Source organism: Corvus kubaryi, unplaced genomic scaffold, assembly GCF_017639235.1.
Source record: "Corvus kubaryi isolate FWS band 111438036 unplaced genomic scaffold, C.kubaryi_AGA036_p1.0 74, whole genome shotgun sequence".
Lineage (NCBI taxonomy): Eukaryota > Metazoa > Chordata > Aves > Passeriformes > Corvidae > Corvus > Corvus kubaryi.
Window position 1 is genome coordinate 13,606,438 of NW_024582061.1, and position 20,831 is coordinate 13,627,268.

The 20,831-nt window shown below is 44.5% G+C and overlaps 1 protein-coding gene across 2 annotated transcripts in view; it reads right to left on the minus strand.

The window, feature by feature from the left end:
* SYN3 (synapsin III) overlaps positions 1-20,831 on the minus strand; it is a 189,228-nt gene that overhangs the window by 147,411 nt on the left and 20,986 nt on the right. For both annotated transcript variants that reach the window (XM_042050906.1, XM_042050907.1), the window contains 2 exons: positions 10,665-10,722; positions 675-766 (listed from right to left, as the gene is read on the minus strand). In XM_042050906.1, coding sequence (XP_041906840.1) covers positions 675-766; positions 10,665-10,722 — 150 coding nt within the window. The remainder of the gene's footprint in view (positions 1-674; positions 767-10,664; positions 10,723-20,831) is intronic.

Consider the following 20,831-nt stretch of genomic DNA (forward strand, 5'->3'; position numbering starts at 1 on the left):
GCTCTAACAGGTCCGTGTCCTTCTTATACTGGGTGCCCCAGAGCTGGCTGCAGCACTGCAGGTGGGGTCTCACCAGAGTGGAGCAGAGGGGCAGAATGCCCTCCCTTGCCCTGCTGGCCACGCTGCTTTGGATGCAACCCAGGACGTGGTTGGCTTTCAGGGCTGTGAGAGCATACTGCTGGCTTATGTCAAGCCTCTCGTCCCCCCAACACCACCAAGTCCTTCTTCTCAGGGCTGCTCTTGGTCTGGTCATCTGGGCTTAGTGGCTATTGCGAGGGTAGTCCAATGGGATCAGGGTCTAAGTCAGGCAGGCTAGTGAATTAGAGCCACTGTTTAAAATGAAGGTGAGTTGACAGAGAAGCAAGAAAAACCAAGGGAGAAGATCTGTTATCCCTTTTATTGGGAGTCTGGAGGCTAAAAAGAACCTGAGAAGGAGGCATTTGCTGTTGCATGAAGGGTCTTGACTGAAAACAACGACTGCACGGCATAATGTGCACCTGAGACCTGATACAAACCCACCAGTCAGGCCAGTCTTTTCACCACTTCCAAGAATCCTTGGAGCCAACAGGACTACGCTGCCCTGACTCAGATACTTGTCACCCCCTGAGGCCAACCTGCTTGCCCCAGTATTGATCCAGACAGCCCAGTTTTCAAGGCCAACTGGTGCTCCTCACCTGACCACCTTGGTGCCGTTCCTCATGACCTGCATGTCCACCATGCAGCCACCCATGACGTAAGCAGCCAGGTTCAACTCGGAGAACTCAGCCTGGAGTGGAGCAAAAGGACAAAGTGTTACTCAGGGGCGGCAGAGACACAAACACATGAACACAGACGCAGAGTTTTCTTTGTCTGGAATGTGCCTTTCCTTCTTTTTTCAATATTTTTTTCCTTTCTGTGAGGCAACTGGAGATCCAATTATAGCTGGTTTGCCCTGAGAGACTGCAGAAGTATTTATGGCTCCCACACTCGAGGTGTAAAAGTATACAGGATTAGGCTTATTGCAGTAATGAGTACTGAAGGAATTAAGAATGAGCAAGCTGAAAAATGCACACAGGAAAGAATAATAATAATATTAATAAAAAGAGGTAAGGTCATTTGAATTCAAATTCCAAGTTTCCACTTGGAGACATCAATTTAGAATTATTTCTGAGTTGGCTGCTGTGCCACTGGCTAGCTATAAATCTAATACAAAAGATTTAAACCTTTTTAAACCTCATTATGTTGCAGGAAGGTGATAAGCAGAGGTCACCTGATGTGATTTGCTTATTAAGATTTTTACTATTAAAGAGTTAGCAAAGCTGGGCAGGCTATAAACAGAGCTGCTCAATCATTAAAACACTTTGTATTTTAAAAGAGGCACGACTTACAAGGCTGGAAAGGTTGGCAAGGGATATTTCAGCCGTGGGGAGCAAAAGGCACAGGGGTGATTGTGACTGCAGAAGTCGTCAGTGAAGGTCAGGACACAAATCAGAGTGACTGGCTGGGTGAGAGATGTGATAATCCTGACTGGAGAGCTAGCAAGGCTTGGTGGTCTCAGGCCACTCTCAGTAGGAGGATGGCAGGATTACCTGATCAGAGTTAGTCTTGTGCTTCAAATCCTAACTCTGGTCTTGATGAGCAAATGAGTAAACCTTGGACTAGAATATCCTAGTGCCATGCAGATCCTCCCTTTCTAACATGATGCAGATTCAAAATCTGATATTAAATTAGTGCCTGTGATATAAATATAAATATAAACAAACAGGTTTAATTTGTTGAGGCAGAAAATATAGTCTTCTCCCTTTGAGCAGTTTTTTTCCCCTTCCTTTTTCAGACATTTTTTCTGACTTAGTATGATGAGGACTGGGCAGAAGTAAAATCATCTTCTAACCAGTAGCTATCTATTACCAAAACATTCAGATGGTGCTGCTAACACTTATGATTTTATTGAGATCCTTGTACTGTTTAATGTTCTTCTGCTACTTCTATTACCTGGAACCAAAAGATAGTGCCAGGAACAACTTTTATACATTAAAAAAAGGCAAAAAAAGGCAGGGGGAAAAAAAAAAAAAGCATGTTTTGTCCTCATGAACTCATGGAAAAAACTTGCCAATGGAGAACTAGTGCACCTGTAAAGGCTCAAAGGCCAGATGACAAATGAAAAAATAATTTCCAACTTTCTTCTTTTAAAATCCATGTAATTTTAAAGCAATGGCTGCGGACTGGTGACCCAATGATGTAATGAGATTTCATGTCTGTGGCCCTGCGTAAACTTTTTAAAGCAACACCCTTACACGATCTTACATCATTGTAACTCCTAATTACAATGAAAAGAGGGGGAAAATTCCTGTTGCCAAGAAATAAACGCTACTTCAAACACAAACACATACACACACAGACACACTCAAAGGGAGGGATTGGCAGTGGTTCAGGTGACTGCCTGGGTTTTACTCATGAGAGATTGCGCTGTGTTGCCTTGGCCACAGCCACGCTTCTTCAGTGACCCTATCAGATCAGAGATAAGAGAACATGTACCCCTAAAAGGCACCTGCCTTTTATACATTCAAAAAATCTCAGGAGATCTAGGGAGAGAGGAGTCCACCTTGGACAAATTCAATAAGATCAGATGCTTGGGCACCATCAGTGATCTCCCCACTGGGTCAAGGCACGCTTGCTAGTTTACACGTTAGCTCCAGAGGTTGTGTGGATCGGGGAGATGAAAGGATGTTTTTCCCACCTCTGTGTCTCCACATGCCTCAGAGATGTCCTGCTCTGAAAGCAGAGTGCTGTAGAGCTGGACCTCCAGCTTCTGCTGCTGAGGAATGCACTATCTGATGTGAACACCAGCGCAAGAAAGGGAAGTTTTAGGTCTGTGTTTTCATGATTTTTATGCTTTTCTACCATAATTTTTTTTCCATAATGGTTTGTAGTAAAGAGCTTAACACTCCTCTTTGCTGGGGGTGAAAACGGACAATCTTCATTCGATGAGGGGCACTTACAGTCTAACTAAGTTGGTGTGACAGGCGTTTCCCTGAAGAAGTCAGGCCAAACAAAGCTGTGCTCAGACACCTGACCTGCAAACAGGCCTGAGAACCCCCCGAGCTGGTGAGTACTTCATGCCAAACTGCCAGGACCAATTTCAGGCCCTGCTAATGTCAAGAGCCAGAAGAAAAGGAGAAATCCTCTTTGGCAACCATTGTCCAGGGAACCCTGGCAAGGAGAGAGAAGTGTAGAGAGGGTCTGGGGGATTCAGCTATCTCACCCCCAAAACACCCAGATCTACAATCAGAGCTGAGGGGCAATCCTGACCTTTTCCTGGCATTCACTTCTGCTTTAACAGACAAAGTTAAGGAATGCTGCTGCTTTCATGTAGCTGCTTTGTCCCATCCAACAGGCTGCTGCTAGCTGGCGTTTGGAAGAAGGCTAAAACCTTCAGTCAGCAGAAATTGTTTCCTGTTGATTTTCCAGTGCTCCCTGTATTTTTAACTTTGTGGGTTTTGTAGCCTGATGACTTCCCTTGGCTGGGATTTCAGCTCTGAGATCATCTCCAGGCTGAGTTTACCTTGCAGACAAAGAGGTTTTTGAAAGCAGCCCATGCAGATACAGTGACAGGTAACTATGCATAAAACAGGAGAGCCCAGCTCCCCCTGGCCTTGCAGAGTCATTTGCATTAGGAATCATGGAACAGAAGAAGGCACTGCATTAGCCTGGTGGTGTTTTATACTCGCTTTGAAACAGTGCCAGTGGCTGCAAAAACATTCAGGGCAAGAGCAAACCATGTGTGACAAATGTGACACAATCTGTCTTGAAGAATAATGTAACACAGACTGTGGGAGTAGAAATATTTCATACCTCTGTGAGGCTCAGATATGAGATGATGCCCACAGCTACTTTGATCATAGTTTTGTCAAAAATGCCTACTTCAGGTGTTAAGAATCAGAGAACTCTCCAGATCATCTGGACTAAACCTTAAGGTACTCTCAGTTTCCATCAGTGTTCTCTGTGTGCTGGAGATCTTTTTGGTGAGCTATTTTAGAGTGTCTGTTTCTGTTTCGTGATATTAAAACAAGGATGATTTTGCCATTTTAAATCATGAAATGGTAGAAATGCCTGGCTTGGTAGCTATGCCTGTTAGTGATTCAAGGGAAGCACATGTTCAAGGTGTATTTTAAGCATTCTTCATAGAATAACAGAAAGTTGTGTTGGAAGGACTTCAAGACATCACACAGTCTTTCCCTCTTTCCTAAGGCATTACCATCTCTGCCTCTGCGTGCAGATACTACATAACCTCTTCTGTCTTCCATAGATGAGGAACCTCCTCAGGCAGTCTGTACCTTAATAACCACAGAAAATTTTCCCAATGCCCAACCTAAATCTCTCCCTTTACCTTTTAAGACAGCAATTATTTTGTGTCCATTATGTCTTCCTGCAGAACCCAAAGGCTTATTCCTGAAAGACTTGCACATCCTTCTTCCATTTTTTTTTTCCTAGACAAAACTAGCCCCATTCTTGTAAGATTTTCTCGTAGATGACGTTTTTCAGTGAATTGATCAGAGTTGTTGCTGTCACCAGGATTCTCTCTGGAAAGTCCACAACTCCCTTCATTTGCAATACTGCCAACCATATGTTTGAGTATGGATTTGTCATACATGCAGCAGTGTGACTGCTTTCTAGCTCACATTCTGGCTGAGATCCACTGTAATCCTTGTGTTGTTTTGTCTAGGCTGCTGACTAGCCTGGTCCATGCCATGGCTTAGGCACTTGGGCTGAGGAGTTGCTACTGTATAATCAAATCACATGCATTCCTCAGTGGATTTCATGCCTTATTTTTTGGTGGATCTTCCAATATGTACAAGGAAGAGCCCAGATCAGGCTGCATTCCTAAAGCAGCACATTTCACTCCAACCATTGCAAGCATCTCAAGGGGAAAGTAAGCAATCCCTAAATCCTGCACAGGCAGAATGGTGGGCAGATAGTACGGGTGCCAATGGGATGAGGGTTGGGGCTATGCATGCTTGGTGCACAAGCATGCAGCACTGGAGATTACACATCCTGATTCCCCATGTCTCTTCCTGAGACATTTTTCCTTGGGGAGGCACCCTGCTCCCTACCTGCCCCCAGTACCAGGATTGATCTCTGGGAGAAAAGAATGGAGAGAGTCCATCTGTGATGGGAATGCTGCTTTGTGGCTTCAACAGCAGCTTCCACAAGTGCTCTTCACAAGTCCTGAAGCTAGGATGCATTCTCCCAGAGACAATGCTGGTGCTGAAGGTCCAGATGCCTTCCCCTGCGTGAACACCTTTTGGTGCATCAGCTCTGGTGACATTCAGAATTGTCTCTTGAATTTTCATTTCAGAAGTTATGTGACTGTCTGAAAATCTGAGGTTTAGAAAAAGCGCATTTCTAAATATTTTGATCCCAGGAAATGGCTCAAAACCATAAACTCTGTAAACCTCCAAAAGCCAATGAAAATTAAAAAAAAAAAAAAAGAAGAGAGTATTTTTTTTAATTTAAGAAAATAATGACTTTAGAGTCATTCTTGCTAGTTCTCCAGGTTCCTTTATTCATGGTTTCTGAATGCTTGCATGTGGCAAAGCTAGGAGAACTGCTGTTGCTGTTATTGAACTGCTTTCTGGCATTCAGTTGGAAAAAAACCCAAGCCCTAAACATATAACGAACAAAAATTATACAGTTGTTTGACAAGAGGCTAATTTTCCTTTCATCACACACAGACCTGTCAGACTACCTTTTGAAAGGACCATTTTACGCCACACATGAAAATACCTCTTTAGGGCGGGAAATACAAAGGAGCTGGAATTCATGATTTGTATTACAATTATCTTCTGTGACTGCCAAGTACAACTTTTTTCCTGACAATGCTGCCAATGGAGTCATAATCTATACCACAAGACTTTTCCAGAAGCATGTACATAGGAGTTCACTGAATAATCATTCCCTGAAAATAAACTGAACAGTGGGAACAAGTGAATGAGCTGTGCAAGAAGAATGTGTGTCAGACGGACAGACGGACCCACCTCATCACAGCAGGAAATGGTGGGAAGGAGACGGGTGAACAAACAGGAATAAAAGTGTAGATGGACCTTCTGGCCTCATGGCTCCCCTGTCACAATTTTCACCCCACTCCACCATCATTAGCCAGTGTCAGGAAAAATGTCTCTGAACATATTCAAATTCCTTTGGGAAATACCTGCAGGAAAGGTACCCTGAAGGTGGTGGACTCTCTCTAAGAGGTGCTGCTTGCTCTTGTCTGCTGTGTCTCCCACTGGGCCATGCAGGGCACAGGGCTGGAACAGCCCATTAGAGCCATACGGCCTGGCACCATGTCATGAAACCGTTTCTTGCACCAGGGTATTTACTAAAAGCACTGATGTCTCCTTTATCCTCTGTTATGGCAGCAAAAACAAACTCAACTCTGTCAGTCTCCTCTCATAAGCCAGGTCTCCATGGCCATCCCAATGCCCCTGCTCTGCACACCTCCTGCTTTGTGGACATCACTCTCCCAGACAGGTGTCAAGTGTCCCACTCATCTGCCCCCCACCGTCAGCGTCACCTACTATCCTGTCTGATGGGTCTGTGGTTGTCCAGGTCTCAGCCCCATCTCTGTTGCCCTCTTCTGCTCGTCTGTGGCTGTGCTGGGGATGCATGGCCACAAGGCATTCACCTTGGGCTTGGGGCATGTCTAATGCCCAAGAAGACCCCCACATGAGGTATGTTATGATCTGTATGGGAAACCCCAGGAATCCTTAGAGCACACAAGATGGGACAGCGCAGAGAGGGTGGGAAAAGAGGTGCTGAATTAGTTTCTCTCTAATGAAGGAAACGATTTGACAGGGCATAAGGCCTATAGTGTAATTCTTCCTCTTCCTCAGTGTACTGTGGTTCCTAATGCCTCCTGTCCTCTGGCCAATGAAGAACTGAGGAGATGGAAGAAAAACTCTTTCTGTGAGAGACTAAAAGCAATGTGGTCCACTCCTGTGGCATGTTAAGATTATTCTTTAAGTTCACCTTAGCCTTCGAGCCATTTATTCAAACTTCTGCTTTTCATTTTGGAAAGAACTTTTTTAGTATTTGTATTTCTAGAGGAAAGAACTGGAGATGCGTACACTGCAGTTCTGAAAGCTAGACATCACCAGGCAAGTAAAAGCAGCAACGTGGATCAAAATCTAAGCAGCTTATTTTTAGCATAAAATAGAGATAGTATTTTTAGACTCAGCTGTTCCTTAAAGCTTAGGGCTTTACCCAGACTGAGTAAAACTTAAACCATCAGGGTTTTAACGGGAATAGGTCAAATAGATTTTCACTTTTGGATCAGTGTTTCCATCAGTCTCACGAAAGACAATCATTGCTATAGAAGTGGAAAAATATGCAAATAACCAAAACTTAATCCAAACTGCTTCCAAAGAAAAAGGGGCCATGGCTCAGGAGAACACTTGGACTGGCTTTACACCACCAAAGCCTTTCACCTCTCTCCTTGCATCCAGCAGAAAGAAGGCAATAGGACTGCCTGCCTGGTTTCACTAAATGGTGGACAATAATAAATCCTGCAGCCTTTAAAGCACATTAATAAATATGGTTTCAGTGTTACACTGAAGATTAGAAGAGAAGAAACAAAGGTGGAAACAAAGTCAGACTTCACTTTCATTTTAATGGACAACAGGAGAGTGGTGTACCTGCCACAGTGTCCCTGCCAGCCCTCTCCTTATCCAGCACCTTAGCAGGTGCTGCCCACAGTAACCCCTATCTCTTCCTGGGGGTAATGGATGTGAAGAACAAGGGCCTGGGGTTGTTATCGAGGTCATGCAATTCATTCAGTGCTAAAGAACCAGAAAACCTTATTTGAGAGTCCATAAAACCTATTTTCCTACAGGCTGAGACTTGCAGAAGCAGCTCCCTGAGCAGCAGGATGGCATTTAACAGTCTCTTCCCTGTGTATTACCCAGTGTCTAAAATGGACTGAATTCACCTCTTGCAGAAACTTAGCATCTTGAAACATCTGCCTGTTTCTCAAATTCAGCTGAAATGAGCCAATGCTTTCCACAGGGCTGGGTGTGGGGGACAGACAGAGCAGGACAGCAGGATCACACATGTCCTGCATTCCTCAGAGGAGGGGGGAGGCAGCCTGGAGAGCTGGTAGGGTGTACAACCAGATTAGATAACTGACTTCCCGCTGCTGAGGGAGGGAGAGACAGTGCTGCTTTCAGCACTCCTGCTCCATTACAAATAAGTGATGTCATGACTTTCAAGAAAATATCACCTACTATCCTGTTCTGCTTCCCCCACAGATTGCTAAAATGGCTTGCTAAGAAAGAATTAAGATGTAACAAAGATGGATATGAAAGAGGAGGAGAAAAACTTCAGACCAGCTACAGAACATCCTGGAAGAATGGCAAAAGAGTTAGCATGGTCAGTAAAAATAAGGCAGTGGCTTTTTCCCAATGTGGTTTTTCAAGAGTATTTAACATTTGGATATTTCCTTTCATTGCTTTCTGCCATTCAAACTTCTTTGTTATTTAGCTTTTCAGATCAAAAGTGGTTTTTCTCCTATAAAACCTAAAAAAAGTTCCTGGGGCAAACTGTATTTCTGGCTGAGTTAATAATGTGTGGTTATCTGAACCAGGATCAAATGGAAAAATGAAAAACTGAATTAACTTACTAAGCAGACCAAATGGTCCAAGAGGTGCCCAAGAGTCAAGCTCTCTGATGAAGAGGTTATTCAGAACTGAACAGCCAGGTTAAGGCTTGTGCTCCATGGCCCAGTCTGTGTCCCATTCAGGGGAGAGTTACAGGAGTGAAGACTGGTAAGCTGGGAACTCAAAGAGAAAGATGTGGACCATACTGATGAACAGTTATTCCCCTTTGTTTTTTCCTTTTTCATAAGAAAACTGTGGAAGAATATTTTTTTTTTAGGTAGAGAGGGTCAGCATTCTGCCTCAGGGGACTCATTCCCACAACAGTTTAGGCTCCTGGACTGCTTGAGGAAGAGGGTGAAGAAGTTAGGAAGGCTCCAGACGAACAGGGTTGCAGTAATGAAGAAAAATTAAATATCAAGAAATACTGAGCAAGGATGGATGGCCAAACAAAGAAGGGGACAAAAAGCCAGAGTTTGAAGGAAGCAGTGCCTTCCTCTTCACCTAAACAATACACAGGAGAGCCCTGGGGTCAGATTCAAGGACTGCCCATGACAATGCAGCTTCTGTGTTTCCCTGGACAGATTGATCCAGCTGGGAAAAGTCATCATTTGTTCTCCTTCTGAGGTCTGGAGGAGTCAAGAGCAGCTCCCTGCCCACCAAACAGAGGCTGGGCTGCCTGATTTGGGTGGCAGGGAGGGGAAAGGTGGAAACAGCCAGGATCCTTGTTTTCTGTTCCTCAACTCTCCAGCCCACTGGGGGCTTCATTCCCTTGGGCAAAGAAGCAGTCCCTGTGTGGGCATTTAATGAAAGCTGCAGGGGCCTGGCCATGGTCCTCACCAGCAGAATCACATCATGGTCTTGGCTTGGAGCAATCTGTTGCCTCATCTCAAACATGGATATTCAGCCTATGTGAAGGATTTCAAGAGGTAGACTGGGAAAATCTCCCTACAGGAGTCCGTGGGGAAATGGGATAAGCTACCTTGTGGTGGTGACAAGGGTCTCAACTTGATCTCCCAGCAGGGAACCAGAGTCCACTTCTGACCTTCTGCGCTCACCGACCATTTGAAGGCAGTTCCTTTATAAGGACCTCAAGTGCAGTAACATTTGAGGAGAAGGAGTATGAGGGGAAAGGTAGAGCTGGGAGGTTTAGGAAAGAACTAACAGGTCATTTTGAAGAGTATCTGGTCTAACTTTGAAGCTGGCCCTGCTTTGAGTGATGGAGACAGTTGGATCTTCTAAGTGAGAAGCATGATTTAAATTTTTTTTAAATTTTTCCTGTACTCTTTTAGGATAACTGCTAAAGCAGCGAACAAAATAAGGACTTTGATGAAGAAATGCCAGGAAGAATTATTCTTGCTAATACCACCCAGACTGACAAGTATGACATCAATAAAAATGAAAAATCTGTCCCAGAAGCACTTTGATAAGAACATGTGCACTCATGAACAGTCATAGACAACAGGACAGGACCCCTTTGAAAAGAGAAGAAACCTTTTCGAGGGCAGTGGGTCCTGAGAAAGTCTTCAAAACCACTGCATTAATAATCTTTACATACACGATGCAGAATCAACAGCTTTATAAAAACAGAAAATATCAGGTCATTCAAACAACATTCAGATTTCTTTATCCACCCAAACATTATTATGGCCCTAATGAGTATAAAATAAGCATATGATTCCTTCAGGATCACCACCTTACCTCTACATCTCTCTCTTCTTATGCCTGCTTTCAAGTCGGGTGTCTGCAGATGATGATTGTTAATAATAATTTCTACTTTGGCAACAGCATCCAGTCTCAGTCAATATGGGACTTTTGTTTGACAGACACTGCACCAGCACACAGAGCAGGGGACAGACCCCAACATGAAGAGTTTTCAGCTGAAATGAATGTCTAACAAGGCTAACAGGGAAACAGGATGTGTCCAGTGCCCATCAGAATACAGGCTATGAGCCTCATTACTGTTCCTGGGACAGATTACCTCTCCTTAGCCCTGTCCACATGCATTCCTTAGAGAGAAATTCACTTGTCACTGACCTGTTCCACTCGGATATCAAATTCTCCATTCACCTTCTTCCCCTGGAAATATTTGGCCCTGCAGAAGAAGCAAGAGAGACAAACATGGTTAAATAAGATTTTTGGCTTTCATTACATACTGTTTTGCTTCTGTGTTTCCCTTTTTGCTGAAGAATTTCTATCCGGGTCACAGCATGTTTTTCTAATTCCTATCTTCTTTTAGCTTTCTGTTCTCCAGGAGAAACCTGCCAAGCCAGATGAAAACCACATTGGAACGTTCCTTCAAGGCTTGTTACTTTTTCATTTAATTTTCAAACTGAAAACCAAATGTTCTCCTAATCTTTTCCAGGGAACAACTCTAATCAATGATTCCTTGCTAGATCTCATTTAATACTCAATCTTTATTCTGTAAAAGGAGCAACATATGGCACAGCACTGGGAACTTCTGATGTTGAGCAAGGAGCTTTATCATCACAGCTGAAGTACTCGTGAAGCCTGTTCTCATGCTGTCTCACTACAGAGCTGCTTTCCGCTTTTGTTTCTTCTTGCTGTTGATTTAGAGAAACCATATCTGCATCTCTACAGTATCACTGATGAAGGATGAACTCCTGAACTGAGAAACCTTGTTTGCTTTGGGGTTGAACACTGCTGTGAGAAGAACATACACCTTCCACCAGCTCTGTTCCTATCTCCCCACATGATGCAGACACCAAAGCACTTCTAGAAGGTTGTTCCTGTGAGGGGAAGGCTGACGGTAGTGTTGGAGAAGAAAAGAGAGGAAAAGGACAGGCAGTTCTAGCTTTTTGTATTCATATTTGTGTATAATTCCCTTTATATTGATTAGTCAGTGGGGAAATTGCCAGTATAAATTTCCCTGTGAATATTTCTCCCCAGTTCTTCCTCTCACCAAACAAGCTTGACAGAAGAAAATATGAATTTATTTTGTCAGTCCTCCTCCCCTGTAAACTTCAGAAGGCCATGTAGGCTCCAAAGGGCTCTTCTATTTGGAAAGCATTGAAAACAGTTTAGTCCCGCAAGAGCTGTTTCCAGAGACAAAGTAACTCTGGGTTCTGTTTCCAATTGGCAAAGACAGGACAGAATAAAGAAGTAAAGGAAAATGAGGGGAAGCCGGCTTTGCTCCCTATTTTATAGTATAAGCAAAAAAAAAAAAAAGCTGGCTCACATTTTTACTATGTGTCTATTTGTTCCAATAAAAAAAGGAGAGACAGTAGGAAGGCAATTTCCCCCATGGCTGAAACACACCAGCTTTTATCTGAATGCTCCCCTCCCCCAGAAACGTGATGTGTAAATAAAAAAGTTGTTTTGTCATTCTGGCTCAAAACAAAGTCAACATTTTTCATTATAATAGAAAAATACATTCAAAATGTCAAAAGCTTTGTGCTTAATTCTTACAAGTATATCTGAATGCTGCATCACACTTCCCTTCCCAGCCAGCCCATCCATCAGCATGGTGCAAATAAAACTTCTGCATAGGTGAGGGACAATGTAGCAGCCAGGTGTAACCAAGACCAGGTGACTCAAACAACCCCTGTTTGGTATAAAAAGCAGATCTCTGGCTACTTTTCCTTTTTATTTTGGATTTATGAGCGTTGCATGAACAAAAGCAACTCAGCAGACAAGCTAACACATCACGCCTCTAACAATAAACAGGAACTCTAAATGCACTTAATAATTCCATTAGATTTCTGGAGGCATGGCTCTAGAGGGTCTGGCAATATTCCTCACTCCTAAACATTGGGGATATTGCTGCAACCAGTGACTTCTTAAAAACTGCAATTAGCTTTCAGAGGGCTCACAGGAACTGGTCTGAAATTTGAGGCGCACTATTCCCTGGTACAAGTTTGTTTTTATTCCCAGCATGCTCATAATATATATTCCTTACCCGCATTTATGAAACACACTTCCTCCCTCTATGGCCTCTCCTCTTTGCCGACCAGCTGGTTGCAAGCTCCTTGGTGATGCTTGGCTTCAGCTTGCAATGAAGCACAACAGTCTTCAGCCTGGTTCAGATGGAGCAAAGAGGCTTCCACTGCCTGGTCCAGGAAATTGGCCTCCACACGGTTACAAAATCCTCTTTCTCCTCTCTACAGTACTGGCTGTGTCCATGGATGGTCACACAGAGGGTGCATCCAGCATTAGGAGTTGTTGGAGTAGTGCAAGGGACCTCAGCTTAGGCACTGTGTGACCTCTCCATCCTATCCCCCTTTCCACACAGGTTGTCTCATCCAATGTCCCAAGAATTTTCCTCCAACAGCACAATATATCCCTTTCTTTCCAAGACAGCCCCCCCAGAAGCTGAACCTGCTCTGAGTGTCTCTGAAGACTACAGGTGCTAAGCAATTTGCAGCCAAATATTTTGATCACATCATTTTGACACAGCCCAGGGTAAGAATAAAACACTTCTTACTGAAATGTCTCTGAAATGGATGAGAGATGGTTTCAACTCTCACCTCAGGTTTCGGAGCCCGTGGACAGTAGAGGGTATCATGTTTAAATGACAAATGGCCTTAGCATCCTCCTGGAGCCCCTCAAATTTTAAGCAAGCTGGAATCATTGCTGATGCTGTGGAAGCATCATACCTCTTGCAGGAGAGAGAGACTCTTTTGGTCAGTTCTGCCCCATGTATGAAATGGTTTGTGGTCCTTACAGTGGTCATGAGACAGAGGAAAGGAAGATCACGCTGCTGTGGTGGGGATGCACGAGAAAGAAATATGGATGTTTCTGGCAGTCTCATGGCTGTACAAGACATTTGTGGATGCTCTCTGCCCCAAAACCACCTGAGCAAGTCTCCTCAAGACCTCTGCCTAGGACCTGACTGCTGCAGAGTTACCTAGGCAGCTTGTAGTGCAGCAGAGGAGCGGTGCCCAGAAGACCAGAGAAAAACCTTTCTGGGGAGCCTTGGAAGTGTTCCCACTCACCTCCAGCACAGCCAGCCAGCAGCAATGAGAGGAGCAGCTCATTGCCCCAGGAGGGCTCACTGTCCCCAGCTTGGGACATTGGGCAAGCCACTTGCCACACAGACCCACCATCTCTCCCAGGCAGCCAGCAGCACTGACCACTGCTTGGCTGGCCACCCCTTTATTTTAAAGCATGTCAGATGTTGAGCTCAGCAGAACACAGAGCTATGATTTGGCTAGGCAGGGTGCAGATGGGGTGGTGCGGTTGCTGTGATCTCAGTGAATTAGCATGTAAGCATGTTTTGACTGAAGAAAACTGCAGGGCCATGCTCAAGAACAGTTCCTGGGTGGGATTTATAGAGCTAGGCAATCCATTTAAATGCGGCCCCAAGGACTGGGAGGGAGGAAGCACCATGACAAACAGCCAAAGGTCTGCCCTGGCTTGTAGGAAAGAAGCTTGCCTTGAACCCCTCTCTCCTTCTGATGAAGAAGCTGCATGCTCTGGAAAAGGACATATTTTCTGGGTGCAAAGGCATCAGACAAACATAACTTTCACTTTCTGCCTCAGCTCTGACATGACTACAGGGACATAAGAAACCCAATGCCTCTTCTTATGAAGTAATCTGGAAAGGATAGAAGATCATTTTGCAGAGATATTCTGTAAACCAGCCCCAGTCTGCCTCAATTGCCATGGCTGGAGGAAGCATATACAACAGTTTTCTGTCAGATATGGAGTGTACCTTTAACAGCAGCAGGGAATAATAAGTGATCAATTCACATCCAATTACCTACCTCAGGCTAATTCACAGATTTTCAGATCTTCCTAGGAGAGACCTCAGTGGAACTGATACAGCAAATATTGGAATGCTGTCTTGGAAACTGGGAAGCCATTCTTCAGAGAACTAATAAGCCTGAGTCCAAATCCCCTGTGATGTGAGTAAACCCAGACTCACATCTGTATCACTGTTCAACAGAGGCCTTGAGCTACGAACTCAAGAGCTGGCTTGTACCTTCAACCCAAAAATGGGCTCTCTTCACTGAGAGCATGAAAAAGAAGGACACCAGGATATTGTAGTGGTAAATTCCTCCAAATCCTCTGACTTAGCTTGTGCCTCTGGATGAAGACACAGCAAGCAAAGAAAGCCAGGTGATGCTTTGGATGGAAACCACTTCTTATCTGGAGCAGGAAGCAGCCTTTCCAACCCTGTGGAGGGGCCAGAGCAACACACGATGAAGAGAGAAATGCGTGGGACTCTTGGGGAGAGGTAGGCAAGGGAGTGGGTGGAAGAAAGAAGGAGAGAAATGGTAAGAAGAGACCTGGATAAACAAACCAAAAGGCATCCATGGATAAATTCTGGAATTATCTGAATTATTTCCCTGGTATCACATTACACATACTTCTCTCAAGCCCTTGGGAAAATAAGGCATGTAATTTCTTTCTGGATAATGCAGGAAAAGGCAAGGCTGAAGCCCCCTGGTTTGGCTGTGGGGGCACCTTGGGGAGGGTGGGGAGATGGTGAGGCACTGCACAAAATCCCCATGTCAAAGGGCCTGGGGGCCCAAGTGATGCACAAGGCGCTCACTGTATGTCCGCATTGTCTCCTTCATAAAAGGGGCTGGGACTGGGAAAAAGGAGGCAGTTTCCAGGATACTGGCCAGCAGCTGCTGGAATGCCCCGACCCCCCCAGCCCCTACATGCTATAAGGGCAGCAGAGAGGGGAAGGGGGAGGAGAGATGCATTTGTGCCCTTTTATTTCGAGGGTGGAAATAAGGAAGGTTTTCCTTTCAGGAGCCAGTTCTCACCCCCTCCACCACTTTCCCCACTTCAGAAATTCTCAGCTGTACCTAGTAAGAATTTTGAGATGGTCAAGTCCTGACTGCCCAGAGCATAGGGATGGGAAAAATCACTCCATAAATGCTGAGGTCTGCAAGCTGCTGGAGCTTTTGTCCACATCTGCTTTGGCCCAGAGACCTTTACGCAGTGTTCAGCTGTGGGATGGACTGGTTGGTAGTTAATACTTACTCTGCAAGAGTACCTTGGGGCAAGGGGTGGGGGTGTCAGGATGGTGAATAAGAGTGATGGATGTGTGCTTTGACACCTCAGGAAACAAGGTTTGAATTAAAAGTTAAATGGACCAGAGGCAAGTGCACAAAGAAAGTAAAGGTATTTACATTGTACATACCAACAGGGAGGGACGAATGGGTAAACCTCAGGTTTGTGTTGGGTCAAAAGGTAACCCTAAACACCCTGATACTTTGGCAGGAGCTCCATAGAAGTTTCAGCTTCATCACCGGGGCACAGCAGTGCTGTGACCAGCCCTGTTCTCCCCGGGGCGAGATCACCTTGCTCCCGGTGCTGTCACCACCTGACTTGCTGTGGCCATCGAACAGAATGCCAGCTGTGCAGTGCTGCAGGTGTGTCCTCAGTGTCCTCAGCTGGGCTGTGGGAACAGACTTCTTTTGTTGCCTTCTGGGAAGAACCACAAAACCCAGCCCACTCTGGTTACTGTAAAACCACCCCTGAAACATTATTAGTTATGGGATCACATCAAGGGAAGGAACGCCTCACCTGAAGGGGGTTGTGCTGTGCTCTGATGGCAGTATGGGTTAGGGATTTTTGGACAAAGGAAGTCCTCTGGTGAGGTCCTTGATGAGATCTGAGGTCCCACCCTACAGGGCTGGGAGGATTTTCTTGGCTTGAATGCACATGGAAAGGGAAGCTTTGAGGCAGCAAAGGAGAAGGGTTTTTAAAATCTTCTTTAGTGAGCCCTCCCTTTCTGAAGGCCTGTTTTCCAGGGAGACCTGGCTTGGCAAGCCAGCAGCACTTTAAGGATCGCACACACAACTATTCAGGCCACTCTTTGTATTCAAGGAATTGTGGAGTCCCACACAATACTGGCCTCCCAGCATCTTCCTGTGCCACCTCCTGCTCATCAAACAGGGGTAATCAAAGCCATCCCCCCACCAAGAGAAGAAGCACTAGTTAGTGCAGTGCTATTGCTTTTGGGCACAGCTTTTTGTGCTTCTCCGAGCTGTCAGAATAGGAAGGACACTTTGCTGTAGGTCTGGTCCCCCACCCAGGCTGTACTGTGGTCACATTCCTCCTGCCCACAAAGAGCTGGGGGTAGGAGGGTAGGGGGTGGAGGTGGGGTACTGCATTAAGTACAACATGAGGCAGCAATTTGATTTTGTGTGTTATCAAAACAGTGCATTGCTGGAACATTTCCACATTGCTAAATCTAAATAATATGGCCTGGAGCTGTTTGCAAGGGGTATCATTTTTTGTTGAGAATTTTGCAATATTTTTTTCCAGCTGCTTCAGTTCTCCTTCAATTTGAGGAGCAGGAGAACTGGCCTAACTTGGACCAACAGTGGGGCAGGGCTGTGGACTTCCAGGCAGAAGAAATCTGGCTCACAAACTCTGAGAAATGTATCTGAGGGTTGGGTTTGTTGTTTTTTTTTTAACATGTACAGGACTAGGCAGGACATTCTGAGGTTAAATTCTATGCATTTATAGGAACTCTGGTAAAGTAATTAAGGACCCAGATTTGACTTGCATTAGCACAGTTATAACCTGGTGGGGAATGTTTTCCATATTCTTTGTGTCTATTTTTGTAATGATACTAATCCTTTACATTTCTGTATCACCTTTCATTTAGGGGGACTAGATCCCAAGATACTTTACGTACGCAGGATAAAAATACAGACAGACACGACGGTGATATACCTAAAACAGATTGGAAAGTGATGTGATAAATGCAATTTCTTGAAAACTTTTGACAGCCTTGCCTCCCTCTCACCCCTATGTCTGTATTCTAGGGAATACAGAAACTCTCCATGCTGCTTCCAGGCATGCATATGTGCACAAACACACACACTCCTTTAACACAAGCTTGCCCCCACTTTCTGCTTTCCACTTCTCAAAAAGTGGAACTTGGCAAGAAGTATAGGAACAAAAATATTCGGTCCTGGGTAGACAAGGCTAAAGGATGAAAATATGACGGCTTTTAAACCAGATTTGTGAAAACGTAAATTTTACATGTATGTTTTTTCAAATTATTGCTGCACTGTTGCACGGAACTTGTGAAATATTAAAAGGTCACCACTGTGTAAAAAAACATAATCCATAATAATCTATTTTCAGTCACCACCATGTTAGATGATTTGGGATTTCTTATCAGGAAATATAGACAAAACTTTGCAATTTAACCAGCAAATTCCTAAATTCAAGCTTGAACTCCAAAACTTACCATTATGTTTAAAAGAGCTAGGTGCAGAAATATTCTTCCTAATGGGAGCCTTAGTACATCACCTTCAGCCTACTGAAAGCATGAAATGACTCATGACACTCATTGAATATTTTTAAAAGGAATTCCTTGAAAAAGACCTAGGATTTAGGAACTCCCTTGCTAATAAAATTCAGTATCAGGGTATTATTTGACCAGTCACATTTTTAGGCAAGTGACATATTTAGGGCTCAATATTTTCATGTTTCAGAAGTAAAAATCATTTTCTTTTTAAAAGAAGTTGATCATTTCTTTTGACCAGTATAAAACAGTAATCCTGTCAAATCAGTCCATAATTAGACCTGAATCATGGCGTTATTGTTATACAAAGAACCATTTCAAATGCATTAAGAGGATTTCATTCAGTGTTAATCACAGTTTTTCTCTTCCTTGATCTTAAAATTTTTGGAGACAGGATGTTCAGGCAGATTTGGCCGCAAATTATAAAGGGGAGAAAAAACAATGCAGTTTTGTGTCTCCTAAAACATCCTCTGTGACTTATTTTTTGGAGAAGCATGTCACAGTCCTCGTGTGTGGAGCTGCTGCATACAGGGCACGTGTATTTTGGGCAAGGCACCAAACACAGCACTGTGAGCTCTTGAAACAGCCTGAAACTTGGACAAAACACAGCAATGGCTTTGAAAAGCCACATGAGCTGTTTCACAAATGTAACTTAGATACCCAGCAAATGCAACAAGAACAACTTTGTTATGCTGTCTGGTCCGGAAAGCGACTCTTTTAGCATGTGTGGCTAATAGGAGCCTTAGCTGTGCTTGATCACTTCCCCCATAAGCTGTTTAAACAGGAGGCATTAGGCTGGAAAGCTGAGCACTTTCACAGAGGACAGGGGTTAATAATTCACAGTAAAAAATCCTGTTTGATCTGCTGAGAAATTCAATCCAGCAAGAGCATAATTTTCTTAATAGCGTGGTGGGTGAGGAGGTTGCCAGAGGTGGGATGCTTTCCTCCTGGCTGAGGTCAGGCTGCCAGAGCTGGCCCACGTGCCACCACCTGGAGTTCTGCTGTCTCCTTTCCTCATGGTCCTGCTCCCTTTTGCTGTGTGTTTAACACATGCACGTGTACTCATGTCTGAGCTCCATTTTTTCTGGCAACTGCTTTAGGTGAGATGTGGATGCGTTTTTGGAAGCCTCCCAAGGCACAGATACTCCCAGCCCATCAGAAGGAGCCTCATTCTCCAGGTGCAGGCTCCCCAGCTGAGAAATGTGCCAGTAACGACAGAAGAGGAGCCAAGCTTTTCCCTGGTGTGTTGATGCACAGGTACATTCACTGCTGTGCATGCCTCTGAGGGCTGCCTGTCAAAGCCAAGAGCACAAGAGAGCTGTATAGATAGCATTTTCCTCTCGTGCACATCCTACACAAGGCAATTCACTGCGTGCTTCCTTGAAATGTCTAGAGCTGTGTCTTTGAGGAGAATGGAAAATTTGTCAGAATGTTGCCACTTTAACAGAAAGCTGGGTGAGTTCCCTTGTTTTTAATAGAATGTACCTTTCTTTTACTGCTGCTAATGCAGAAAGCAGCTGATCATATTCCGTGGGACTCACACAGTTTTTGTAGTGCTTTGCCTTTGGAATAAACCAGAGCAGATTGCATGTCAAGAACGGCAAGGATTTTACAGTGGAAGACAGGCTGTAGATTCCCATGCATGCTCTTTCTTTCCTTCAGACCTCTGAGAGAAATCGAGTGCTGTACTGTACCATCAGAGACATAGTAGCTCCTCAGAAACAGAAAAGACTGCCATTTGTCACTTTGAAGTGTGTTCTACTTGCACTTGCCTGTTTGGGTTGTTAAAGCATTTCGTCACGCACTTGCGCAACACCTCAACCTAATCCACAATTGCAACCCTTTGCTGTAATACAAACAGTGATGATAAATTAATGTCTGGCTTGGCCATATTGCTACAGTCTCCAATTCTGAGATAGTGTTTTCATTTAGAGAAGAGAAATCAAATGGCAGATTCCTCTGTCTCTCACTCTTCCTGTCCGTGAACAAGCTGGTCCTTGTTGTAAACTCTGTGTAACTCGCTCTCGGGGAGGAGGCACTGTGGAAGCCCCCACCCTTAAAATAAGGGCAGCACTTCAGTAGTTATTTCTTGGGGATATTTTTAGTAAACTATTTCAAAAGGAGGAGGAAAGTGTTTCTTGGAAACCAAATACAAAGGTTTCACAAGTAGAAAGACCAGAGCAGGCAGAGATGAAACACATTACAAACATGATGCTCCTTCCAAACCCAGAATCACCAGCACAGAAGTAACAATGTGCTGTTGTTCACTTTCCAAAGTCGGGACTGTTTCTGTACATGATGCAGAGTGGATAGTCAGAATCCCTGGATAATCAGCTTCGTCAGCTGGGCTCTCACAAGGCAAACACTGCTTCCTGAGGCTGCTCAGCCTGAACTCACATAACACCCTGGCTGAGACCACGAAGGTGGCTAGCATTGCTCAGAAGTACCTTACCAAAAGTAAACATCCATGGAGCCATGGAGCCACTGCTCTTCAGTGCTGCTCTCAAGGGTCTCACTGAGTTTCCTGGAGACACAAAAATCAACCAGCAAGAAGCACTCCTGGCCCGCTGGAGTGGTTGCATTGGTATGTTCTCTCAGAATGGACCATGTACTGCTGCCTTTAATCTGGGGAAGTTTCCAGACATGTATTTCTGTTCATGCTGCAAAGAGCCATGGCAGGGAAGGGTTAGTAATGTTCTTTCCTTGTTTTTCATGTCATACATACATCAGGGTATGATAATGAATTCATACACTAATTTTGTTCAGTGTCCTCACAGCCTTAGAGAAAGTAAAGGCAGGGAGCCTTTGCAAGCAGCATTTGATACCTGCAAACTTGTGGGTTGAGTCAGAGAGCTGGGATAAATGAAAGGGGTATCCCATAGTTCCTAGAAACTGCTCAGTTATAGACAGGAGAGGGATAGCCAAGACAGCAGGATGCATGGAGTGCTTACAGGAGTGGAGGA